Genomic DNA, 26,732 nt, shown 5'->3' on the forward strand with positions numbered 1-26,732 from the left:
TGATTAGTTGTAGAATGATCCTCCAGTTGTTTATTTGTGCCAGTTACTTTTCCAACCTTTTGTCGCTCCTGTTCCAACCTTTTACAGACGTGTTGCTGCCTTAGATTCAGAATGAGGTCATATTTTCCATGAAATGATAAAATGTCTGTTTCAACGTCTATGTTGTTCTATTTGGAATAAAACATGGGCAAATAAGATTAGCTGTTTTATTTACAGCTTAGACTGTGCTTTTTGGAAATGGGGTTGTAGATAGATAAGATCAAACAGAACACTAGATGGCAGACAGAAGTTGGTGTTGGTTCTGCTGGGTGGTGCAGTCCACGCCTTTGACGTAGCTGTTCTGCTCATTTTGTCCTCGTGCTGCTGCGATGAAGTAAAAAACAGTGTTTGATTTAAAAATAAATAAATAACTTAGATAGTTTAGATTCTATCTAGTGTTTAATAGAGATACACGAGGTTTCTTGTCGTTTACCAGGGGTTTGGACCCTGCTGCCCCGCGGCCACCCTCCCTAGCCCCGCGTGCCACGCCCGGCAGAGCTGAGTCACACTGTAAGCGGACACCATCAAAGTTTCTGTCCTCCCAGACGGAGCTGCGAGTTCAAACCCAGAGAAGCAAAGGAGCAGAGCAGCTGAAAACACCATGAAGTCGGTTCTGAGGTTCGCTTTTGTTCTGTTTCTGGTCTCCGGAACTTTAACTCAGGACGGTAAGCTTCTTTCCCGAACTTCGTAAAGTGTGTGTGTGTGTGATTTAGTGCGCGTTATTTTAAGGCGACGCATGAAATCTAATCATAGTTGAGACTGTAACGTTGGTCGGTTCGGTGTTTACTCCTTTTCTAAGGCAGGAATGTGGACTTTCTGGTTCCGTCCCACTTTCCACCATGCTGCTGTTTTATCTTCTATTCAATACAACTTTATTTGTACGGCGTTTTAAAAGTTACAGTTTATTATAGTTCGACAAATCCATTATGCGATCCACATTAGTCCAGTTTATAATCACTTCAATTCAGTTGATTTGCTAATCCATCCTGGGTTGCACGAGGCGACAGTGGAGAGGAAAACCTCCTTTTTTAAACCAACAAAAGCAGTCTTATATTTATACATGGAGGTAAAGAAAGCAATGCATCATGGGATGTCCCTCAGCAGCTAATGTTGGAGGATCTGAGTGTCAGACCTGCTATGTTATTACACCTTTCTGCAGGTGTGTGTTCACACTGCTGAGATCTGCAGGACTTTCCTTCTTTTAGGAATACAGTGAAATATTTACCAGAGGAAAAAAGGACTGGGTCAATATATTAATAAGATCAGTTGATGACGCTTTTATTTTCCTGTCATGTGAAAAAGGAAGGAATTAAAATCAAATACACTGATAAGTCTGCAGCCTTTTAACAGTAAGGTTTTAAATTACTGACAGATCTACTTTGTCACTTTTCTCCATCTACTTCCTGTTTCCTGATAATAAAAACAGGAAGTACAAACTAAGTAGATCTGCTCTGTGTGATCAGGTTTATTGAGATGCTCCCTGAGAGGAAAATGAAGTGATCTTTTCAGATTGAAGCAGCGGAGCTGCAGCCTCTGAAAGTCTGTCCTCCACCTTCCTGTGTGGTGGAGGAGTGAGTAATGGAGCTGCTCGTGTGTCAGTCAGTGCTGCCATGGTAACCAGTAAACAAACTCTCTGACTTCCTGCAACACTGCAGTGCAGCACATGTTTCTGCTGATAAGTAAAACTGTTAATGGTATTCTCCTCCTGCAGAATTCGACCTGTCAGATGCTCTGGGGGATCCGGGTGAGCTTCTGAGACATTTTACCGGCATCATTTCTTTGTACGTTCACGTGGAAGGAGACACATTAACATCTTCTTGTCTCTACAGAACCAAGCACTGCAAAGCCCAAAGAGCAGCCGAAGGCCCCGGGGAAACCGAACTCTGGAGGTTTGTATCCTCTCACTTGTTGCTGAGTGTGTTTGTTTTGTTGACATCAAATTCCAGATTTCTTTCTCTGTGAGGACTTCTCAAAGAGAAATTCTGCCAAATTAAATTAAAAATTGAAGTTTTTCTTCCATGTAATGAGTTTTCTAGAAATGCGGTTTCACGCTGATCCAGTTAAAGTATCTGGAAATAATCTGGAAAGCATCAGGATGTGCTAAAATAAGCTAAAATATGTCCAGGGGTTTTGAAGGAAAGCCCATCATGGCTTCTTCTTAGATGGGTTTCATCCCATTACATGAAATGTTCTGCTGGTTTTCCAGAACATTTGAGTCCCATGAGTTTTACATCAGTGTGGCATTAGAGGGTGGTCTCTGTGTACTGATCCATGTTCGTCTCTCTTCCAGGCGAGCTAGACCTCAGTGATGCGTTTGGACCAGGTAAATACATGCTGCAGCTCTGACCTGAAACTCAAATATTGCTTCTTATTTCAGATCAAATTCAGTCTAGTTTTCTACTAAATCTGCTCAATGTGTCTAACAACATTAATACTAGGGATGCATTGATACAGCATTTTTCCAATCAAATATAAGTACTTACATTTGAGTACTTTCCTATACCGAATACCGATATGAATTCTAATAAATCTGTTACAGTTTACTGGTAAGGAGTGGTTAATTGTGTGAAATACCACATGAGTCATCCTGCAGCCATCCTGTAAATGTAAGGCTGTCAGAAACTTAAAAAATAAGAAGGATAAAGTTTTTTTTTTTATGGATTTGGTTTACTGATTTAACAAAGCACCTACTTGCCCAAAATCAGCTTTTCTTGCAGAGATAACGCCAAATTCAGACTTTTAATACGACACGAGTAAGAATTTTGTGTTTATGTGTTAATACATTAAAACAAACCCAGTTCATTTCAGAAATTAATCTCCTTATTAACACATTGATTTCGACAGCCCTAGTTTTTTTTACATTCGCATCGGGTTCAAGTAAAGATACCTGGTACTGGTATCTGTACTGGTGCATCCCTAATTGTGATGGCTGAAGACTCTGGACAAGTCACAGTTCTGGTTTTGTTGGACTTTACTTTTGGCCATTGACAGTGTTGATCCCAGCATCTTTTTTAATGGGATTTATTGTGGATTTTAGAGTGCTATGATTTCAGCGTGGACAGAATTTAACAGTGAAACTGGAATCAGTTCTAAAACATTGAATATCTTGGAATTTGCTCCTATGTGGAGGAAATCTGCTTTCCCTGTCAATTGAAGAGTTTTTCACTGTCTGAACCAAACAAAAAGAAAAAACTAGATAAAAGTCAAATGTATTTTGACCTCTGAAGGCCCCAGCTGAGTCAACCCAGACAAATTTAAATGTTGTGTTTGACAGGTTGAAGTCTTTATACTCTTTTATCCGTTGGAAATTGAGGTCATATAGTAAAACACAAAATTCAAGGGATAAAAATTCATTTTAAAACTTAAAAAAAAACAAACAATATCACTTAACATAAATTAGGTGATGTGAGAGACTACAGACCTGTGGAGTCCCTCAGGGTTCTGTTCTGGGCCCACTACTGTTGTTGTATATTCTGTCCTTTGGACAGATTATAAACCAGTTCTGTTTTATTTCATAGCAGATTTATGCTTATTTGCTTGTGTTGATTTAGACAGAACGTTTAACCTCGGTCCAGTTGACCTTGATAACTTTAGGTATTGCTTTAGATTCCAAACAGCTGGTACAGAATAATGTTTTCCACCCGGTACCTGATCAAGCTGGTATCAAAATCTGAATTGGAGATGATTATCCAGGTTTTCATTTCATCTCATTTTAGAAGATTTACTGAAGTGGCATCTCACTGAAGTTTAATGTCTTGTTATTTTTGCAGACGACCCTCCAACCAAAAAACCCAAGAAACCAAGTTCTGGTGATTTCGGTAGGTTGTATTTGTTTGATTTGAGCTAATCAGAACATGAGTTTCACATGTTCAGTGTATTAACAAGGCCAAATGTCTTCTAGGTGGTCCAGATGAATTTGATCTGTCAGATGCCCTCAAACCAGGTGAGGAAGACTTTATTGAAAGACTTGCTTACTGTCCCACATTTGTGTCCAGTTCTGTTGACATCTTTCACTTCTTTAGCGATGCTGATAGTGTGCTTGTGTGTGCAGACCCCAACCCGAAACCTGACAAACCTGCAGACAAACCAACAAGGAGTGGAGGAGGTGAGTCCACTGAAGGCCTGACTGGTGCAGGAGTTGTTTCATCTGCAGACTGATGTCGGTCTGTACCTGACATTAAAGTAGTCGTGTGACACCACAGGAGTCTCTTAGCTTATTATGCTCATCTTTCTCTAACAGAACATTTTCTGACACTTTTTCTGAAGAATAATTTTACTTCCTCAGTGGTTCAGCTCAGTTGTGGTGCACCGCAGGGCTCAGTCCTTGGTCCACTTCTGTCCTCTGTCTACCTCTTGGCCTCTATAAGTTCCATTTTTATGCCGATGACACTCAGCTACACATGTCGATAAAACTCAAAGCAGCCCTGTGAGTCTGTGGACTGCTTGTCTTTCTGATATTAAATCCTGGATGCCCCAAAATGTTCTTAAGTTTTCTGAAGGTTTGGTTCCCCAAAGTCTGTCATTTTGGTTGTTGTCTGTTCTCACCTTGACTACTTTAACTCATTGTACTCAGGTATGAGTCAGGGCTCCTTCTGTTGACTAATTCAGACTTATTGACCTGGAATGTGTCCTTCTGACCACTATGATTTTTTAACTATCCGTAGGTCACAGTTTGTGATAAAGGGAGATAGGCCTTTTTACACCAGAGCCCTCCCACATGGACCTCTTTGCCTGCTGTACTCAGTCAACATCTGTTGATATCTTTAAATCCATCCATATACCTTTCCTTTTACAGAGGGGCTTGATGTATTTATTACATATTCTGTTGCTGCGAATCTGGCTGCCTTGTCCATTTTTTGTGGCTGAGAGCTTTGAAACTTTGTTGAAAAGGGTTGCTACACAGATTAAATATATTATTGTTGTGTTTGTTGTTACTGTTACCTTTACCAGATAGCTTTTTTAACTTTCTGATTTTATTTACAATGCAAATCCCCCCAAATTAGGGACGCTGTGTAAGATGTAAATAAAAACAGAATGAGTCAGTTAAACCCATATTTTTTCCCATTAGAATGTAAACAATGTACCTGAGAGGCTCTGCCTCTTTGAAATGCTCCTTTATACTTAAATGTATTATTGACCCGTTGCCAATTAACCTAATTGGTCGTCAAATGCTCCTGCAGTTGTTACTTTTCCAGCCTTTTGTTGCTTGTATTCCAACTTTTAACACGTATCGCTGCCGTCTAATTCAAAATGAGATACCATTTTCCATGAAATGGTAAAATGTCTCAGTTTCAACATCAGATATGTTGTTTATGTTCTACTGGGAATAAAATATGCATTGGAGTTTTATTATATTATTATTTATTTATTTATTATATTATTAGTATTATTATATTGCCATTTCAAGGAGTTTCACTGTTATTTAGTTCTGTGCTGCTGAACTAAGTGCCATATAATTAAAAGTTTTATTATCATTATAGATTATCTCATAAATCATCCGTTAACAGGACCTCAGTGGGGTTAGCATCAATGTTTGCACAGTAGAGACCTGGACTGTCAGTAAAAGTCCATAACTGTGTCTTTAAATGGGGGAAAAGCAGTTTCTGGTGTTTCTCCTTCTCTAATAATCTGAATGAAAACTTTCCCTGTGAAAGCTTGGAGGAATGAAAATAATCACTCTGAACCCCCCAAAAAACTGATAACATGACCTTTTCCTGAGGGGGAGATGTTGTGGCACTGGAAGCAGTTCTGGTGTAGAGGGTGATGGAGATAGATCACCAGGGCCTGATGGGAGTCTGAATGTTATTGTGTTGGTGGCTTCTTCCAGGTGGTGGAAGTTTTGGTGACTCAGACCTGTTGGATGTTGCTGACAGCGGCTACAAGCCTGATGGAGGTCGCTCAGGAGGTAAGACTTCTGTTTTTATTTATTTTATTTTTTAGTAATCTGACTGCATTTCTTCAAATACAAACAAACAGAGCAGTTCCCACGTTTAAGGAGATAAGAATGTTATGTTTTGAGAGCAAGAGTCACTTCAAATAAAACAACCAGATGCATGTCAGGCCCAACAACACCCTCAGACAGAGGCTGCTTCAGAGCATTTTCCATGAATAGCTGTTTCATCCATGTTTCACCTTTTAAAAAAATCAACAATGTTCATTTTTCTCAGCAATGTCTGCAGCAGCTTCCCTTTCAGAACTTTCTCTGTCCATTTTCACATCCATGGAGCTTTGGTGCACGCATCTTTAGCGGTGCAGCAGTAAAAAAGTTCCCCCTCAAACACTTTTTTCACTGCATTATGTTCCTAATATTTTTTAAAACAACAAATCCATTTCATAACAACAAAAAAACCGTTTTCATTATGAAGCAGTAGACTGCTCCGCACTAGTTCAGACCCAACACCTTCAGACAGAGGCTTCTTCACCCAAAAGACAAAAAAAACCCCCCCAAAAAAAAACACATTTATACAAGAAAAACTTCTCAAACACACCATACAGGAGATCAGATCCTGATGCTGATCAGATGGAGGTCCACCTGCATCCACATCTTTTCCCCGAGCTTCTCATATGTCAGACTTCATATTTCAGGAAGCAGCAGCCAGACATTTCATGACTGCTCGGTTAAGATGTGGTTAAACTTTGTTCAGGACTCCTCAGTTCACTGTTAGTCAGAAATACTTCAGAGTAAAACTCTTCCTTTTAAAGCATCCACAATGGATTTTGGCAAAATCAGTTGCATATTTATTTTTAACAAGCAGAATCTGTGGTTACGTCCTCTCCTCATGACACGCACCAGATCAGGAATGTTAATGTGTTTCTTTCTCTCAAAATGGATTCAGCTTCAGAAAAAACCAAAGCAGCTCGATTAAATGATTAAAATAAACTAATTTAAAGTTCTTCTGACATTTTGAGTGAAGCTTTTAGTCATCACAAGATGGATTCAGTCAGTTTTCTCAGACGATGTCTCTCTGTTAGTTCTGTTCAGGCACAACATGGAATCCATTAGCTGCTCCTACCAAACAAAAGGGTGGGGAATAAAAATCCACAGGACTCGGACTTGAATCAGAACCACATGTTTGGATTTCATCCTGCAGGATGGAGTTATGATGCAGCAGCTGCAGCTTCCTGCTCTTCGATGCTCTTCTGCTAACAGTTTTAATTCTCATGTTTGGAAGGAAAAACTTCCCAGAGTCTAACTGGAACCTTTTCCTTCTTTCTCCAGGCCGTGCACAAGATCCTGCTCCTGATCATCAGGGTATGTTTTCATGCTTCTTTTCTCTCATCAGATGCAGTTTGTATAAATTTTATTCGATAAGGTAAAAGCGGGGTGAGAGGCTCTGTGTTCTCTGGGAAGTAGAGGTCCGGATAATAGTGTTTCCATGGAAACAGAAAGGGTTTTCGTGTACACTGACAGTGTTAGCATTAGCAGTTAGCTTTTTCTGTGGAGTAATCACCTGGTCTGTGTTCCTCACAGGTGGAGCTGACCAGCCTCAAGGTAAATCTACTCTTCTTCTACTTTTTTTCTTTCTTTTTTCTTTCTCTTTTCTCTTTTTTTCTTTATTTTCCTCTTCCTGTTCTTGTTCCTCCTTCTTCTCCCTCTACTTCCCCCTCTTCTTCTGCTTCCTCTTCTTTTTTTTCTGCTTCCTTTTTTGTCATCTTTATCCTCTTTTTTTTTGCTTTTTTCCACTTTTTCTTTCTTATCTTCCTCTTTTCTCTACCTCTTCTGCCTCTTCTTTTTCTAAATTGATTTCTTTCTTTTTCAAATATTTCTTCCTTCTGTCCGTCTTCTTCTACTTCTCCCACTTCTTTTCTTTCTCTCCTTCCTCTTCCTCCTCTTCTGTAGCATAAATGTTTTCACTCAGGACTTGGTGAGTGGAAGAAGACCTGAGTGGGTCTATGACTGTGATCCAGTCTTTACAAACCACCAGTCTGACACACCTGAATCAGACCTGCTGTGTCTAGAGACGTCTGATGGAGATGTGTGTGTGTGTGTGTTTTCCTGCATTTGTGTGTTTGAGTGCCCCTGCGGGTGTTTTGGGGTTTCCCTCCATCTATGTGCGTTTCCTGCTTCCCTTCATGGAGGAAGCTGTGCTCACGCAGCTCTTTTATCTTTCATTGGTGGTAAAACTTGTCAGGCTGCTTCTGGATGACCTCTCGTGTTGTTTAAACCCAGGGAGGCTGTAGCAGCCGTGTCTGGTTCTGCAGACGGTTTCTGGTCCTGAATGTGGCGGTGCTGTGTTTTTCCTTCACTCTGGTAGCCCAGGTCTGGTTCCTCTGGCTAAAACCTGCTGCCGTTGTGTTGTTGTTGCAGATCCAGACCTGTGGGACCAGATCCTGAAGAAGCTAAATGCTAACATACCAGAGGAGTTCTATGTGTGGCTCTCCAACTTAAAGCAAATCTTAACGCCTCTCGTAGACAGAGTCGCGGACCTCCTGCAGGCTCTGCCCTGACCCGTCAGGATCAGGAGATTTGATGGACTTACCTTCATAAAATGATGATGATGGTGGAGTGGACCACCGCTGTGTGATAAAACCAGTTACTGTGTCTGGTTCTGTTGGGATTATTGGGAGTGTGTGGTATGAGGTGTCAGTGAGTGAGCCGTCTCGACTTCATTCCTGTGGATTTGCAGCATTCACACACACCTTGTGTTTGGGTGTGTCTCCATAAAGCCCATGTACACTTTGTGTGTGTGTGTGTGTGTGTTTTTATGATCAGATCTTCTTGTTTGAGTCACCATGCTTCATTATATGTTGGATGATGATGGTGATTTTCACTAGAAGTTAATCCAGAGCTGAGTCATAACTTCATGTGGGGACACGCCTGTTTGCTGCAGCTTTACGCACACACAAACACACACACATTCTTCTCATAGTCAGCATTCAGAACTGCCATATTTTTATTATCCTGTCTCAGGTGATGTTCTTTCCTTTCGTTTTCTGAAGTTCATGAATATTTCTGTGTTCAGTCTGATTTTAAATTTTTTGTACTTTAAGCCTTAATTCTGTTTGAAACTGGTCTGAAAAATATGATAAATAAAAGAATCACGTGGAGTTTATGTAGGATTTATCATGCAGTTCATTAAAAATAATTACGTAGCTAAGGAAGCAAACAGATCAAACGTTCCATCCATCAGTGCGTCATAAGACGTCCCCCAGCAGCCTCGGCCTGGAGCAGCACAATTAAAGGGATGAATAAGGGTCACAAAGCCAGACCTGCTATAAGGAAGCCTGATCTTACAGGGAGAGTGGGTGTCTGCTTCCTGAAGCTGAACTGGGAGCTGGTTCCACAGAGTGGGCTCTTGTGTAAAGACAAATTTTTACTCTAGATTTCAAACCGGTTTGAGTTTTGGCATTTTTTTGTTAAACAATTTAGTTTCACGATTGCATTTCTTTTATATTTGTTTATGGTTGTTTAGTCTCATATTTTGTATTTTATCTCTTAGTTGTACAACACTTTAGTCAACATATGTTGTTTTAAATGACAAATTATAAATAAAGTTAACTTTTCAGAACCTTTTTGGGACAGACGATCAGGAATTGCAGCAGTGCAATCCTGAAGTAACAGCATGTTTCTCATTTTGGGAACAGTATCCTAGAAAGTTCCCGAACTGTGGTATACATACTGGTTCTGGACTGATTCAGTTAGGACCAGATCCACTTCAGGGGTTTTGTGTGTGTGTAGGAAATATGAGCATTAGTTGTTCTTTGTTTATTTCTGTGTTGTCTAATCCAGCTTGTGACATTGTCACATGACAGGCCTGACTCATGGACCAGTTTTATTATTCGTGTTATTTTAACACTGTGTGTGTGTGTGTGTGCGTGCTCCATCCTGGATTTTGGGTGTGTTCTCTGTGGTTTTGGTGTCTTCTTTGTTTGTTTTGACCCTCCTTGACTCTGTGTATTCTGTCCCTTATGTTTGTGTCAGCTGTTCCACAGACCGCAGCATTAACTGTTACACACCGCCACCTGGTGGACAACTGAGAATATGTTATATACTCGCCTAAACTAACGCTCTGAAGATCACGTGACTTCTACCAACCAATCACAAACAATTATCTGTTATCTTTAGTATAACTTCATTATAATCTTCAAACATATTTTACTTAAAAAAAAATAAAAAAATCTATATATATATATATATATATATATATACACACACACACATAAAATTGTAATTACTGTTAATGAGTTGCATAATTTGCATATTTAACCTAAAAGTCTAAAACAGGTTTATATTGTTGCCTGGCTGTTATTATTAGCGTCTGAGGGCTGTTTTCAGGTAATAAAGCTCCACTTCAGAAGCATTTAGCATTTTTGTTTATGTGATTTTAGAAATAATTATTTTTTATGTAATAGAATTTTGTTTATTTGTTTTTCTTATCTTTTTTCTATTTTATTCAATATATATATATTTTTATTTGTATTTATTTATTTATTTATTTATTTTTTTGTAGTTTTTCATTACATACATTCCTTTAATTTATTTTTTATTTTACATGTATTTTATTATTATTAGTAATTTTTTTCATTTATTTGTATTTAGATTTAATTATTATTTTATAAAATATTTTAAATTTATTTTTATATTTTATATTTTATTCTTATTATTATTTAAAATATTTGTAACTCTATATTTAAATATTTTTTAACTTGATATATTTAATTTGAATCAAACTTTATCCTCAGATTTTGGATCTGGTTTTATCCAACGTTGAAATTTATATTCTGGAATTCCATCCTGCCCAGATTGAGAATCCCCAGCCATCTTTTATGCGTGATAAAAGTATTTTTAAAGTGATTCTGCTGACAGAATCAGGATAAAACATTCTTTTTCCTCAGTCCAGGTTTGACTCAGGCTCATTAAAAGCAGAAGCTGTGAAGCAGGTCCTTCAGATCCACATCTTCTTCTTTCCTGTCTGCAGAAGCAGCAGGATCTGGGCAGATAGCCGGTATCGTCAGCGCCATCGGAGTGGCTCTGATGGGAGCAGCTTCCAGTTACATCGCTTACCAGAAGAAGAAACTCTGTTTCAAGATGCAGGGAGGTCAGTGGCTCTTTGTGGTCAACAGGAAACAGGAAGTGAGGTTCTGCCATCACAGCATCACCTGATCAAAGTGCTTCTTGTTCAGGTGCAGATCCAGAGAGCGGAAAAGGTCACCAAGGTACTCAGTCCGAACCACAAGGTGGGTTCTGAATCCTGTTCCAACATGACATCCGAGCTGGTCCTTCCTTGTCACTGAACACAGGTAGCGAAGCGTCTTCATACCAAACTCTGAATTTCTTTCCTTTCATGTCCAGTTCTCAGCAACCTCCTCCAGACCAACTAGAAGTTTAGCCAACGCTGCCTTTGGTCCAGAGAAGAAAACCCACTCCGACTCTTCCTGCAGAAGAAACAGGAAGTGAAAGACGACACAGCTGCTGGTCTTTCTCAGTTCAGAGAAACAAAATCATCTCACAATGTTGGTCTGACCTGGAGCTGGTGTTTTACATCTGTTCACATATTTTTCTCAAATTTGTACATTTCTGTTTCTTCTAGACTTTACTTTAGTTGATGTGTTTTTGGTGTTGCTGGTTAAAATCCAGCAGAAGGAGGTTTTAAAACAAACTGCTGATTGTAATATAATTAAGGGCTACATCTACGCACACTAAAAACACACTTTGTTTGACGTTTGTTTGTTTGTGTGTGAGAACATCTGTAACATCCTGCAAAGTTTCAGTCTTTCCTCATGTTTTTCTTTTAAAGCCGCACTCCTGATTTTTCTCCTCTTCCAGTATTAAATCCGATGTGAAGCGTTGTACATTCGGGAGAAAATCCTCCCACCCTCAGAAACTCTCAGCTTCTCTTTTTGCTTTCACTGCTGCTTTTTAAAGCTGTCCTTTTAGAAAGTTGTTTTTTTTACTGCACTGACAGTTTCCACCTGATGCTGAAGGCTTCTTCTTTATCTTTAGCTCAGCAGCCAGTAAACATGGCAACCCTGAGGTTCGTGCTGTGTTTGTGATGGTATCCTGGTCAAACGCTGACGAAAGGCTTCGCACATTCAGCTGTAAATAAATGTAACAGAGGGGAATGTGTACATTTTGCTTTGGGCTTGATGAGCTTATTAACTAATTATTCAATTTGAAGTGTGTTATATGTATTTTTTATTCAAATATTCTCAGTCTGTTACATGTGATTATATCAGCCATTGTCCAATCTTTTGGTGGGTTTTTGTTTTCAATAAAAGGCTGTATAGTTTATTTCTGTGTGCTGTTTTTGTGTAAAATCTGATGATAATCAGCCTTTGCACACACAATAATATTCTATCGCTCTATCTGTCTCTTTGTCTCTTAAATATTTTATGAAAACTTTAAACAAATTTGTACTGCTTGACAAACGTTAGAGACTTTACTGATTTAAATTCTGATAAATTTTGTGAACACGATTTACTGATTTACTAGTAAGTCAGCAGGTGATTCTAGTCTTGATTAGCTTACTTTAGCTTAGCTTAGCTTAGCTTAGCTTAGCTTTGTTTAGCTTAGCTTAGCTTTGTTTAGCCGTAGCTTTAGACTGAAAACATTGAAAACAGCTAACCTCCTCTAACAGGTTTTCTTTTAAAATCTGAAACAAGCTGATTTAAGATTCATGTTGACTATCATACTGTAACAAGACTTTTTACAGATTAAATTGTTGATTGTGAACATGATTTACTGCTTTGCTAGTGAGTCAGCAGCCCTGTGATGGACTGGCCACATGTCCAGGGTGTACCTGCCTCTCACCTGCTAATTGCTGGAATAAGCTCCAGATTCCCCACGACCGTAAACTGTACTAAGTGGTTTGGTGTAGATAATGGATGGATGGATAGTTAACAGGTGATTCTAGCCTTGATTAGCTTACTTTAGCTTTGTTTAGTTAGCATTACCTTTAACAAAGGCTGAAAACATTGGGAACAGCTAGCCTCATCTAAAAAACAGCTTATTTAAGATTCATGTCGGTTATCAGACTGTAGGGAACAAGACTGTTTATGGATTTGTTGTGGGAACAGCTAACTTCTTTTTTCAAGTTGGAAAAAAACATACCTCCACCTGAAATTAAAGTTTGACTTTGTAAAATGTCATTTGAAAAAACAAACACAAACAAAACAAAAAACCTTATTCATAACTGAATCAGCTCATCTAAACTTAGTTTTAAAAAACTAAGGAAATTAATGTTTGTACAGTTATTTGTCTCTTTTAATAATCAACCGGTCCTGTGTTATACATAGTAGGAAAGCCTGATTAGTCACCTTGACAGCGAGGTATAACTTGTAAGGATTTTGCTTCTGGGGACGGAGCAACACAGCTAAACATGTGGGTAGCACCCAAAAAATGTGCCAAAATTCCCTTCTGGTGTTCATCTTGTTTTGAGTTCTTTGGTGGATTGGATGATTACACTCTCACATAGTAAAAAAGGAAAAAACAACACATATCAGCCATTTTTCCACTTTATACATTTTACACTGTCACCCCAGTAGCTTGATGATCATATGCAGCTACACCAGCTTAGTACCTCGTCCTCATGCTGGTCACCAGTCTGGTCACATTTTGCTGTGGGGTGCATCCCATTTTTATTTAGTGAAACATTTTTTCAAATTATATCTTGTTGTAAAGGGAATAATCAGGCCTTATGTATAATTCATCAATTCATTAAATGGTAGAAATAATCGACCAAATACAAGTACTAAGTTTAGATGAGCTGATTCAGAAAGATTTTTCTTTATTAAAATAACATTTTACAAAGTTAAACTTCTATTCATTTTTAAAGTTATAGTTTCTGACAAAGCATTAGAAACAAGGTGGATCAGACTGCAGGACTCGTTTGTAGATTTTATAGTCATGTTTATTTACTTTAAAACCACCTAAACATCACTTTTTACATGTGTGTGTATAGCTTATTTTAAGAACATGTTTACTCGGGTAACAAATTAAGTGAAAGCTTGATTTATTTTTACATGGAGGTCGCCTCCTGCTGGCTACAAACCATCCATACTGTAGGGCAGCAGAAATGTTGAAGAGGTGGATATTTTGAAAGCAGTGTGTGTTTTGTGACGCTGGGATGTGAAAGTCAACACAGCTTGGAGGCCATCAGGGTCAGGTTGTTGCACAACACCCAGTAAAGGCCCCTCTCTGCTGGTTGAATGACCAGATGGACAAACGGATCAGAAGAAGGAAACAGAAACGTCATTTTTCTGCTTTATTCCTCCATAAAAACAGAAGGAGCTGCAACTTTGCGTTGCAGAAAGAGATATGAGATCATCCTCACTGGATTTAGTGACTCTTCTGGTACCACCTGGTGCAGAGATGAACCCTCAGGACTGAGCGAGCGAAGCATGTTCCAGATCTCCTCCGTGTAGAAGTGAACATCAGAAATGTCAGGTTGGTCATCAGATCTATTAGATTTTGATATTTTCTTTCAGTTCGAAAACTGAAGGCCTAAAGCTGCTGAACTTTCAGAACCAGAAGTGTAATTCGCTTTGGTTTCCCAGTCTGAGCTGATCATCATCCCGTAGGACAGGAAACAGGATTTTAAAATGGAAACTTTAAAAAAAGAAGCATTAGTGACTGAAATATGAAACATAGACTAACATAATCTTGATCCTGCTCCTGCTCTACTTACAGCTTCTGAGGCCTTTGTGACCCTGATCACCTCAGACTCCTACTGTCCAGGAGCTGTGGTGGTCGCCAGAAGCCTGCGGCGGCACGGGACAACCCGTTGTGTTGTCGTCATGGTTACACCAAACATATCAGAGCAGACAAGGTAGTAGTTCTTTTTTGTTATTTTCCCAAGAAGGATCTGAACAGAAGTGAAACATGCCCACCTCCACAGATTCTCCCTGGAGAAGGAGTTTAATGAGGTCATCATGGTGGACGGGATGGACAGCAAGGACCAGCTCTACCTTTCCCTGCTGGGGCGTCCGGAGCTTGGCATCACCTTCACCAAGATTCACTGCTGGACACTAACCCAGTTTAGAAAATGTGTCTTCCTGGATGCTGACACACTCGTGAGTTCCCTCAACAACAATATTTTACTAATACATTATAATTGGATGTTTGAATAGAGCAGCCACCGCATACCACACCTAATTACACTTTCTCTACCTGCTTTATCCTATTTGTGATCACTCACATTCACTTTTAGAGTCAATATAGAATTGTTATGCTTTTACATACATACATACATACACAGAGAGGACAGACTGCATAAGAAGTCTCCAGCCAATATTGAACCTGTGATCCAACTAACCACCGAGCAGAGAGGCGGAGTCTCTTAGATGTAAATGTTGGCAGAGGTTCACCAATCTGAGACAACCTGCATATAAAAATTGTAGATGAATTTCAGAGAAAAAGACTTTGAAGCTCCCACCACCTACAGCATATAATATTAAAAGATTCAGAGACTCAGGAGGAATCTCTGTGCACAATGGACCAGGCATGTATTGTATCAAGGCTGGTGGCCTTGGATGTATTTTGGGCCTTCATGCAGAACTTAATTAAAAACAGACATGATTCTGTACTGGAAATCCCTGCATGGACAGACTTGGGAAGAGGGAGAAACAGAGGAGCTGTCAGTGGAAATAAGAGAAGGGAGGGATGGTGTGTGGGAGGGAGGGATGGTGTGTGGGAGGGTGGGGTGTGTGGAGGTGGATGCGTGGTGTGTGGGAGGGGGGGTGGTGTGGGTGTGGGTGTGGGAGGATGAATGGTGGAGGGATGATGTATGTGTGGGAGGATGGGGTATGTGTGGGAGAATGTATGGTGCAGGGATGGGGGAGTGTGTGGGAGGATGGATGGTGGAAGGATGGTGTGTGTGCGGGAGGATGGATGGTGTATGGGAGGGAGGATGGTGTGTGTGTGGGGGAGTGGTGTATGTTTGGGAGAGTGGGTGATGGAGGGGTGGTGTGTGTGTGTGGGAGGATGGGGTACGTGAAGGTGGATGTTTGGTGTAGGAGAATGATGTATGTGTGGGAGGATGGGTAGTGGAAGGAAGGTGTGTGTGTGTGTGTATGGGAGGGGTGAAGGTGGATGAATGGTGTGTGAGAGGGAGGATGGTGTATGTGTGGGAGGATGAGTGGTGGAGGGATGATGTGTGTGTGGGAGGATGGGATAGGTGTGGGAGAGTGTATGGTGGAAGGATGGTGAGTGTGTGGGAGGAAGGATGGTGTGTGTGTGGAAGGATGGATGGTGGAAGGATGGTGTGTGTGTGTGGGAGGACAGAGTATGTGAGGGTTGAATGGTGTATGCGTGGGAGGATAAATGGAGGAGTGGAAGGAGAGTGTGTGTGTTTGTGTGTGTGTGTGTTGGTCTGGGGGGGGGCAGGACTGGTTCTCGGGGTGTGCGGCTGGGCGCTGGGGTGTGGGGCTGGCCTCTGGTGGTGGCCGTCTGGGCGGGCCGGGTCCCCCCGGGTGGCGTGCTGGCCCTCGGCCTGTGGGGGGGGGTGTCCCTGCGCTCCTGGGCCCGGGCCCTCTGCCCCGTCTGTCCCGGGCGGCCGGTGCCCGGGGGGGTCGGGGACTGCTGGCCTCGGCCTGCCGGGGCCGGTGCCCTGTGTCCGCAGGGCGGCTCCTGCTGGGGCCTCCTGTTGCTGCCTTCCTGGGCGGGCGAGTGGTCGTCTCTGTGGACCGGTCGGGATCTGTTGCCTGCAGGGGGGGCGGTGGCCTGGGTCTCGGGACCGCTGGCCTGACTCTGGCCTCTGTTCAAGTGAGGTGGCATCTGCATGATCACTCTGCATGGTCACTCCTTCCTTAACGTCTCCACACAGTCTTTGCGTCGCCGTGTGGCCGAGTTCTCCAACACATCCACACAGGTTTCTCTGCGCGTGTTCTTGAATACAGCAGTTTCACTTATATCTATTATCATATTTTGTTTCTTTTTTTAATTATTTCTGTTCTTATTATTATTATTACTCTTACTCTTATTATTATTATTGTTACTATTATCAACTAGTTGTGTAATGACCTACTGGCTAGGATGATCTTAGCTATATATGTTGTAGGTAGTATGGATTACATGGTCTTCTGTATGATGTTTCAAGTCCCCCACCCGCACTCCCCACACCCTTTCTGTCCCTCTCTCTCCCCTCCCTCTTCTCTCTACTTTCTTTTCTCTCTCTCTCTCTCTGTCCCCTCCGGTCGAGTCCAGCATTAAGAGTCTGATTTAATAAAGTTTTTCATCAAGAGGGACTTTATACATGTAGTATAAATCCCTGCTTGATAGAGTAAAATTGCCCGGCATCAGACAGCAGCCAGACAATCATTCTGTTTGCAACGATGCTGGACAAGACAGGTTAAAAAAAAAAAAAAAAAAAAAAAAAAAAAAAAAGGAAATAAGAGAACTGATTCAGCGCCATTGAGGACTTCAGTTTTGTCACTGTTTAGTTTGAGAAAGTTATGGGAACCAATGACAGAGGTGGGTGGGTTTGATGGAAAGATAGAGCTGGGTGTCATCTGCATATATAGAACTCAGTGTCATATTTATGGAAAATATTGCCAAGAGGGAGGAAGCAGATGATGACCAAACTTTGCATAAGCATCAAAATGTTTCATACGCCATGTTCCAAGCACACGTCGGGATGTACAAAAAACAACTTTGGGTGGGTTTACCTGCTGTGAGTATCCCACACAAACTCTTGTGATTCAAAAAAGACAGACTGCAAAGTAAACTGATAGTTTTTCTTTGTTCATGTTATGTTAAGATGTTAGAACACAAGAATTTTAGTTGTACATACGTTCTCAGTTTTGGTCGTAAGACCTCTTTCAGTATGAAAGCTACCCAATCCTTTGTATATGAGGCCCCAGGAGAAGTCAAAGCACAGAACCTTGGAGTAGACCCAAAGAGAGTTAGCACATATTAACATCTATAAGCACATATCATTGTGACTGCACGACTTCATCTAACAGCTGGTTTCTGTCTGTCACCAGTCATTAAAATATTTAAGAAAACACTCGTTTAAAGTTTTTTCTGACAGCTTTACTGAGAGAAGTCTCATTGGTTTCGTCCTGCATCAGTAATGTTCTGCTGCAGTCATGACGCTCTATATGTTCAACACCTGGCTTCATCAACACCAGGATGAGCCTGACATCTGTCGTAAAATACATAATTAGCATTTCGGTAATAAACGTATCATTACAGCCTTCACAAGCTGTAATAACGAACTATTAAAGCTTCAAATCAAACAGAGAAACAACAATCTGCACAGATTTGATTCTTTATCATGCATAACACAGAGACTTTGATCCAGCTTCAAAAGAGAAAACGCAGAATGTCCCACATGCAGCCGATAGCTCTGATCTACGAGAGTAACAAACATCATCAAGGTCTTTGTAGGTCCATCAACTCTTCTTCTGGTCTGCAGCTGAGGCTCAGCGTGAGTGATATGATCACAGATAGAGGAGGACATGGTGTTGCGTGTGATGTGTGTTTCTAAGTGCAAACCTGTTAGCTGGAGCAAGTAAGTCTGAAGACTGAGTCAGTACTTGGTTTTTCTTGGGGTCACGCATCATGTTCAGGCTGGGAGTGATGGTCTGAGCTTTTAAGGGCTGTCAGTGTTTAATTATGAATGTAGTGATTTATTGTAGTGATATTTAAATTATTTATTTAGGTTAAACAACTTTCAATAATAAACAATCAAATAAATAAATGCATACATAGAAAAAAGCATCACAATTTCCCTCTGCGATTAATGAAGTACTTTTTACTTTTATTTTTTAATAATTTAATTAATTATTTAATTCATACATACATAAAATATACATAAATAAATGATCACTAGTCAGTGTTTATTTATATGTTATTTAACTGTTTTTATTATTGATTGTTTGATGTATAAATTTATTTATTTTAATACATTTTATTCAATTTATTTTTCTTTATCGAATGTTTTAGGTTAAATACATTTAAAAACAAACAAATGAAATACAAAAGTAAACACTAGCCAGTTTATTTATTTTATTTTATTTTATTTTATCTTGTTTTTTGTTTTCATTTATTTATTTCCATACGTTTTGTTTTAACTCATCTATAATTTTGAAGCCTTGAGCTTCTGTCTTATAATGTTTCTTTTTTTCTTTGTGCATTTGAAAGTTTTTTCATTTTGTTTATTTATTTATTTATTTTTATTGTCCTGGAGTTTCATGAATCAACAAACAGATTATTGTTTTATCTCTGAGGACTAAAGGATGATAATTTCAGTTTTAGCTCCTAGCATCTAATTGACTGAAATTACACCAGAAACTTGAAACGTTTTTGTTTGAATTTTATTAATTAATTGTTCACTCCTCTGAGTATAACGCCAGTTTACTGAAGATATAAGCTGTCCTGGTAAAGCAGTAAAATCCACACAAAGGCCAGTAGACTGCAGGAAAACAGCCCCCACCACCCCAGAGCTGACCTCCCGTCCCTTTCAGGTTCTGTGCAACGTGGATGAGCTGTTTGACAGGGAAGAGCTCTCTGCAGCTCCTGATCCCGGATGGCCCGACTGTTTCAACTCCGGCGTGTTTGTCTTCAGACCATCACTCCACACCCACAGCAGGTTGCTGGAGCACGCCCTGAACCATGGCAGCTTTGATGGTAACACTGGAGAGCATGTTTGGGCTGCAGGCTACAAAACACAAATGAGCTGAGTGCTCTGAATACTGATGACTCAGCAACATAAAGAGATCAAGAGAAAAAACAAAGCAGAGTTAGTCATTAGGATGAGATTGTACGATCATAGCATCGTTCATACAGCAAGTGAGATTGTTGCAGCAGATCACCATGAAAATGATTAATTCTTCTGCATGGAATTTAGGAATATGATGCTTCATATGTTTTTCACTCTCATATTGCTGTCAGGAGGAGACCAGGGCCTGCTGAACTCCTTCTTCAGTAGCTGGTCTGTGGAGGACATCAGTAAACACCTGCCACTCATCTACAACCTCACTACCAGCTCTAGCTACAGCTATCTCCCAGCTTTCAGACAGTAAGTGTGTCTGCACCTGGAACATTAAACTGAAAATGAAAAGAAGTATTTATACAACACATTTCACCCATAAGTCAACTCCATGTGCTGCATATAAAAGAAGAAACATTCATAGACGAATACATTCAGCGAGATACATATTCAAGAAATAGATTAAATGGCTGGATTAAATGATTGGCTCAGAGTCCAAAAATGACACCATGATTTCTCATTATCATCACTTTATTTATAAGATCTTTAACAACAGCTACAGCTGAGCAAAGTGCTTAACAGCAAAGACATATAAAATAAAAGCAGACAAATAAAAAACAATAAAAAAATTAAAATAAATAAAATATAATAAAGTGGTAAAATAGAAAAAACATAATCAAATTCAGACAACAAAAACTAAATAAAATAAATTTAAAACCAAAAAAGATCAAGTCTCAGGTTGGGTGGAATGCCAACGAGTAGAAGTGAGTTTTAAGACGGGTTTTAAAGGGAGCCTAACGATTGGGCGGAGGTAAGTTGTTCCACAAGTTAGGTGCACAGATAGAGCGGGCCCTGTCCCCTCAGCCTCCGGTTAGAGATGGCGATGACCAGGAGCAGCTGGTCAGCTGACCTAAGGAGAAGTGCAGATAAATAAAGTGGAGCAAGACCAACTAAAACTTTAAAAGCAAACATAAGAATTTCAAAATGGACTCTAAAATGCACAAGCAGCCAGTAGAGTGAAGCCAGAACAGAAGTTATGTGCTCTTTTTTGGGGGTTCCTGTAAAAAGTCATGCATCAGCATTCTGAACAAGCTGCAGATGTGCGAGAAAAGACTGACTTATCCCAATATAGAGGGAATTACAGTAATTCAGCCATGATGATATAAAGGCATGGATTACTGTCTCCAGTTCTTGTCTTGAAAAAAAAGGTTTTACCTTTGCCAGTTTCCTTAAAATGATAAAATCTTGATTTGGCTGTGTTATTAATTTGACTGTTTAATTAAAATCACTGTCCACTCTAAAACCATGATTTTCAGCTGTGGGTTTAACACACATGGCTAGGGCACCCAGCTCAGCAGGAGGGGTCTCATCTGAGACACTAGGTTTAAACACCTTTACCTCTGTCTTCTTTTCATTAAAGCTTAAAAAGTTTAAGGTCATCCATGCTTTGATATCCTCAAGGCGAGCTAAAAAACTGGCCAGGCGTCTTTTTGCTTTAATGGTACATAAATTTGGCAGTCATCTGCATAACAATTTACAGAAAATGTTCTATAAACCAGATTGGCCTTAAACCACTCCAGAACAGCACCAACAACGCCTTCCTGGTGTTGTAAGCATGAAATTAAGGTACTGAGGTCATACGAAAAGCAGCAGCTAGGTCCAGCAAGACAAGGACTGTATGCTCACCTGAGTTGCAAGTCAAAAGAATGTCTTTGCAAATTCTGGGCCATCCAGATATTGATTTGGCAGAGGCATGCACTTAAGTGTTGCATAGGACCAGAATCCCCTATTGAGACAGTAATATAGAGCTGAGTGTCATCAGCATAGTAATGCTAAGATATTTTGTTTGTTTCCATGATTCAAACTAGTGGGAGCATGCAGGTGCTGAACAACAGGGGGCCCAAAATGGAGCCTTGGGGAACTCCGTGTGTCATCTTTGTTTGAGTGGATCAGTTAACACATCTGAAATCTTTTACACACTTTTATATTTAGGATTGAAAATAGTTGTTTTAGTGATGTGTTTAATATTCAGGGGTTTTCTTGCTGCTCCTGCAGGTTTGGACACAAAGCAAAAATAATCCACTTCACAGGAGCACTGAAGCCCTGGAGCTCGCAGAGGGAAGATCGCTGTTCACACATGATGGAGCAGTTTGTGTCTCTGTGGTGGAACGAATTCCTCAGTCATACAGCACCATCTGTTCCACAGACTCAACCGAGCCAAAGCAGTAACAAACAACAGGTGACAACATTCATGTCGTCTAAAAACAGAAGGTTTTTTTTCTCTAAACGGAGGTAGACTGAAAGCTGCTGCAAAGAAGTAATGCCATGGCAGCAATGTAACCAGAGTTTATGAATCAAGCAAAATACCTCTACTTCAAGTTAATTTCTGCATTTTAACCCAGTATCAGGAAAGGTCAGGACGCGGCGTAAAATGTGAATAATAAAAACAGAATGTAATTTTTGGAACTCTCATGAATCAACATTTTATTCACAACAAAAAAATGTTGAGAGTGAGACATTTTACTGTTTGGTAAAAAATATGATGTCATCTTGAATTTGATGGCAGCTAGAGCACCTTTGAGAGGCAGAGTCTCTCAGAAGATGGACAAACTGTTTCTACAGATTGTAGAGAAAATTTGGAATAATGTGCCTGAATCGTAACTCGGGTCCAAAGTAACCGACAGCATTTCTGGGTGGTGTTAATAAATGACTTTAACGTAGCGTGGTGGAGTTTTGTTCCCTGGTGATGGGTTTTCAGAGCTCCTGAGACCACGTGGTTCTTCCAAGAATGATGATGGTTTTTGATGCAATGCCCACTGAGGGATCAAAGGTCTGTTTATAGCCACTCATGACACTCACCTGTTTCCATTTACCTGTTCACCCGTGAAATGTCCCAGACAAGAGTTTTTAAGCGTTCCTTGTTCAAACCCAGATTTTTTGGAACATGTTGTAGAATTCGGATTCAAAATTAAAGAATTTTTGCAGACAAACGATAAATTTACTAATTTGAACATTAAAAGCACAGTGTGTTAGAAATTCTGATATCTAGTGGTAAAGATGGGAATAGAAATTGCTTCAAATGCCAAGCAATGTTGTGAATGTACAGTGGCCATCGGTGGCCAAAATTCTTCCAGACATAAACTTGTTTTTATCTGTGAGCTGATCCAGTGGTCTCAGGTGCATCAGTGACGTCACTACAGTAACTACTTCAACATTGTGTTCATGTCTTCTTCTGTGATCCTTTTAAGGTCTTACTTATGCCAAACGGTGTTCTAACACCTATCAAACTAAGCCGGTACTGCAGTTTTAAAGCTCAGTAGATTCTCACTTCACACAACAGAGTTGTTTGTCCATTCAGAGACACCGTAGTAAAAATGTTGACACAAATATGGCAGCTGCCATGTTTGTGGACTCACAGAAAGTAGATTTAAATGGCTCATTGTAAGAGAAAAGAAACATGGGTTATTTTAATAAAGTGATTAGATCCAATAGAAGCAGTTTTTTAATGATATTTTTGTTTCTGCAGGTCCAAGACCAAGAAGGCAAGATCCCTTTTAGAAAGAAACTGGACTGGACCCACTCACTTTTGGCTCATTTTGCTCCTCCCTCTGAAAGTCTTAATTCACAGACGGTAAAGATTATTTTCTGTTTCTTCTCTCCTGAGTTGTCTTTAATTCAGCTGGCTTCATGTGCAGGTGTTTTACTCTAAAGCATCTCTATAAAAATATATACAGCTACTTTTGCTGCAGCTTTAACACACCAAAAGTCTTTAGTTCAAACTTGTAAGTCACTCACTAATAAATCCATTAATCATCTTAAATAAAGACCTAATTAAGTTGTGATAACTCATCACTGTGATTATCGTAGTTTGTTATCAGGCGGGTTAAGGGTCTTCTAGCTGTAGCTGATGATTCAGGAGGATTCTGTTGGACTGAACTGAACTTGACTCTTGCGGGATGAAAAAAAGAAAAGACACTTTTGAGCTTCACATCCCATTTCTGTCATTTCATCAGCTCATTTAAGATTGTTGTGTTTTATTTGTGAAGCTTGTGAGATCAGACTGACACACTGGCTTCAGGATGAAGCTGCACCGTGTTCATACTTTACACACTGCAGCAGGCTATAGCTATAAAGTGTGAGTATACACTAATGAGTAACATGCTGTGGTGTGTGAAGTGTTCCCACACAGATAACACATCACAGGAGGAAGAACCAGAATCATCTGAGGGAGCGGAGGTCACCCATCCACCTGCAGAGGAAAATGGGAACACTGCTGCTCCTCCTGTAAGGAAAATTTTCTACTTTTTCTAATGTCTTTGTTTGGGATTGAGCTAAAAGTTAGTCTGGATTGAGAGCAACTGAACAGGAAACAGGAAACAAACTCAAAAAGATCGTTGGACCACAGCAGAAGAAGGTGAACATGAAAGTGACCTGATTAAAGAAGGGAATCATGAAGCTTCTAAAAAATCTTCATAAAGTTTCTATTAAAAAAATTATTGTAAAATGATTCATTCAGAAAATCAAAGCTATTTTTCTTTTCTTTTTTTTCAAGTGGATGCATTAGATGAATTATCTTTTGGTTGTATGAATGAAACACACTAGCACTGCAGAGACCTGCTGCAGGTGCTGGGATCAGCTCCAGCCCCCTGCAACTGTTCCCTGGAATTAGCAGATAGGTTCCAAATCCAGGTGAACTGGAGGAAAACAGCTACTAAAGCAGTTAACAAGACGAGTCTTTTCCCATATTTTCCCCACATTTCTTTAAGCTTTTGTGCAGTCTGTAGACTTTGCTTTAAGTTCTGAGTGAAGTGTCTGAACTGAATGAATCCACTTTGTTGGTTCATTAGCTGACTGAACTGGATTTCATGTGCAACTGGAGTCGGTGTCACCGCAGATTTTTGTCCTCTTTTCAACTTATAAGTTATAAATCATCATCCTGCTCTGACTCAGAAATTATCTGTAGTTGAATCCGATGTTTTTATCCTGCTCTTCTTCGTGGCAGAGAGCAGTTGACATGGAGACGGAGCAGCTGGAACGTCGCAGGATGTGGGAGGCGGGACAGGCCGACTACCTGGGAAGGGATGCTTTCCACAACATCCAGAAGATGCTGGACCGCTTCCTGGATTAAAGGCCCAGGAATGGACCTTTAATCCCCTTCTATCGCCATGGTAACAGCCTGACTGACTATAGACAGACCTGATGCTGAAACCATATTCTGGATTGTACTCATTTTCATTTGAAATGTGTTTGTGATGCTCTAGATGTCTTTACATCATCAGAAAGAAGGTTTTTCTATAAAACTGTAAAAATCTTTCAGAAGATCTGTTATTTCTTTCCTGTCTATTACGGTTTTAACTCTCCACAACTTTTGTTAACACTAAACTCTCTACAAACCTGATTCAGATCTAGATTCCCTTTTCCCCCATGTGAACCAGCAACAGAAGACAAATGAATCACCTTAAATCCTAGAAAAAATCAATTATAAAGAAAATGAGTGCAAACAGAAGCTTAGCTAAAGATGACATGAAGACCACATGGAGGATATGATCAGCTCCTTGTTTCATCCACATTAAACACATCAAACTCTTCCTGCATCTCCTGTTTAATAATAATAATAATAATAATAATACATTTTATTTTAAAAAAGCGCCTTATCAAAGCACCCAAGGACACTGTACAAACATAAGACACTAAAAGTAAGCAAAACATTAAAAGCACAAAACAGAATAAGTGATAGGGGAAGGAAACACTGTGGAAAGATGTATATGGACTTAGGGGGGATAAGACTGTCTGAACAGATGAGTTTTGAGTCTGGATTTGAAGAGAAGGATGGAGTCCACTGTACGGAGATCAGGAGGGAGGGAATTCCAGAGATGAGGAGCCGAGCGACTAAACGCCCTGCTCCCCATTGTTGCCAGACGTGCCGGGGGAACAGAAAGCTGATGGGTATGGGAGGAACGCAGTGTGCGGGAAGGGGTGTGTGGATGAAGGAGATCAGAGATGTAAGATGGAGCCATGTTATGGAGTGCCTTAAAAGTGATGATCAGTATTTTGTAGATGATCCTTTGTTTGATGGGGAGCCAGTGGAGTTGTTGCAAGATGGGAGTGATATGATGAGCAATGGGGGTCCGAGTGATAACACGTGCGGCAGAGTTTTGGAGGAGCTGCAGCTTCTGGAGGGACTTATTGGGGAGGCCAAAAAGAAGTGAATTGCAGTTGTCAATGCGGGATGTGATCAGGCTGTGAACAAGAATGGCAGTAGTTTGGGAAGTGAGGGAAGGACGGAGACGAGAAATATTACGTAGGTGGAAATAGGCGGACCGGGTGATGTTATTAATCTCTGAGGTTCATATTTGCATGTGTTAAATGTGCTTTTGATGTGCTCTGCATGAATAAATATGCTTGATAAAGCTGCGAGGAATCAGTTCAGAACTGGTCTGCAAACATTTTTCACCCTAGTAATTTGTTTTTAAATTAATTTAATTTATTTTACTACTCTTACTGATTTTACTACATTAAAAAGAAATGTAAATAAAACATGTTTGTTTTTGCTTTTCACAGGTTAAACTGAAAGATCCAAGACTTTCCTATGGACACGAAAGACAGGAAACCAGTCAGTATCTGGTGTGACCTCATTCAGTGGACCACGTCTGCTTCGATCAGGTTGCTGATTGTGGCCTCTGGAATGTTGCTCCACTCCTCTTCAACGGCTGTTTGAAGTTGCTGGATATCGGCAGGAACTGGAACACGCTGGCGTATACGCCGATCCAGGGAATCCCAAACATGCTCAATGGGTGACATGTCCGGTGAGCATGCAGGCCATGGAAGAGCTGGGATGTTTTCAGCTTTCAGAAATTGTGCACAGATCGTTGCAACATGGGGCCGTGCATCATCATGCTGCAGCATGAGGTGATGGTTGTGGATGAATAGGCCTCAGCTTCTCGTCTCGGTACATCTGTCCATTCAAAATGCCAACATTAAAATGCACCTGTGTTCTTTGTCAACACATGTCTGCCCATACCATGACTCCACCTCCACCAT

The 26,732-nt window shown here is 40.2% G+C and overlaps 2 protein-coding genes across 5 annotated transcripts; both read left to right on the forward strand.

Moving 5' to 3' along the window:
- Positions 1 to 356: 356 nt before the first annotated feature.
- Positions 357 to 12,271, forward strand: cd99 (CD99 molecule). Of its 3 annotated transcripts, none has more exons than XM_041978870.1 (13): positions 359 to 704; positions 1,751 to 1,783; positions 1,869 to 1,928; positions 2,330 to 2,362; positions 3,810 to 3,857; positions 3,941 to 3,982; positions 4,091 to 4,144; positions 5,867 to 5,944; positions 7,259 to 7,291; positions 7,511 to 7,531; positions 10,959 to 11,078; positions 11,164 to 11,217; positions 11,333 to 12,271. In XM_041978870.1, the coding sequence occupies exons 1-13, from the start codon at positions 641 to 643 to the stop codon at positions 11,359 to 11,361; spliced, it is 669 nt and encodes a 222-aa protein (XP_041834804.1). In that variant the 5' UTR covers positions 359 to 640; the 3' UTR covers positions 11,362 to 12,271. The 3 variants fall into 3 exon arrangements, with proteins under 3 accessions (XP_041834807.1, XP_041834804.1, XP_041834805.1); XM_041978871.1 differs by having other exon boundaries at positions 361 to 704; positions 3,950 to 3,982; XM_041978873.1 differs by lacking the exons at positions 10,959 to 11,078; positions 11,164 to 11,217; positions 11,333 to 12,271 and adding an exon at positions 8,348 to 9,087 and having other exon boundaries at positions 357 to 704.
- Positions 12,272 to 14,331: 2,060 nt separating this feature from the next.
- On the forward strand, positions 14,332 to 26,357 carry gyg2 (glycogenin 2). Of its 2 annotated transcripts, XM_041978836.1 has the most exons (10): positions 14,332 to 14,425; positions 14,669 to 14,807; positions 14,877 to 15,051; positions 19,447 to 19,609; positions 19,874 to 20,000; positions 21,747 to 21,930; positions 23,218 to 23,322; positions 23,868 to 23,975; positions 24,694 to 24,859; positions 26,253 to 26,357. In XM_041978836.1, exons 1-9 carry the CDS (start codon positions 14,419 to 14,421, stop codon positions 24,817 to 24,819), a joined length of 1,134 nt encoding a protein of 377 aa, XP_041834770.1. In that variant the 5' UTR covers positions 14,332 to 14,418; the 3' UTR covers positions 24,820 to 24,859; positions 26,253 to 26,357. The 2 variants fall into 2 exon arrangements, with proteins under 2 accessions (XP_041834770.1, XP_041834771.1); XM_041978837.1 differs by lacking the exons at positions 24,694 to 24,859; positions 26,253 to 26,357 and adding an exon at positions 24,368 to 24,676 and having other exon boundaries at positions 23,868 to 24,015.
- The last annotated feature ends 375 nt before the right edge of the window (positions 26,358 to 26,732 follow it).

This window comes from Melanotaenia boesemani, chromosome 24 (genome assembly GCF_017639745.1).
Source record: "Melanotaenia boesemani isolate fMelBoe1 chromosome 24, fMelBoe1.pri, whole genome shotgun sequence".
In the NCBI taxonomy this organism is placed as follows: domain Eukaryota; kingdom Metazoa; phylum Chordata; class Actinopteri; order Atheriniformes; family Melanotaeniidae; genus Melanotaenia; species Melanotaenia boesemani.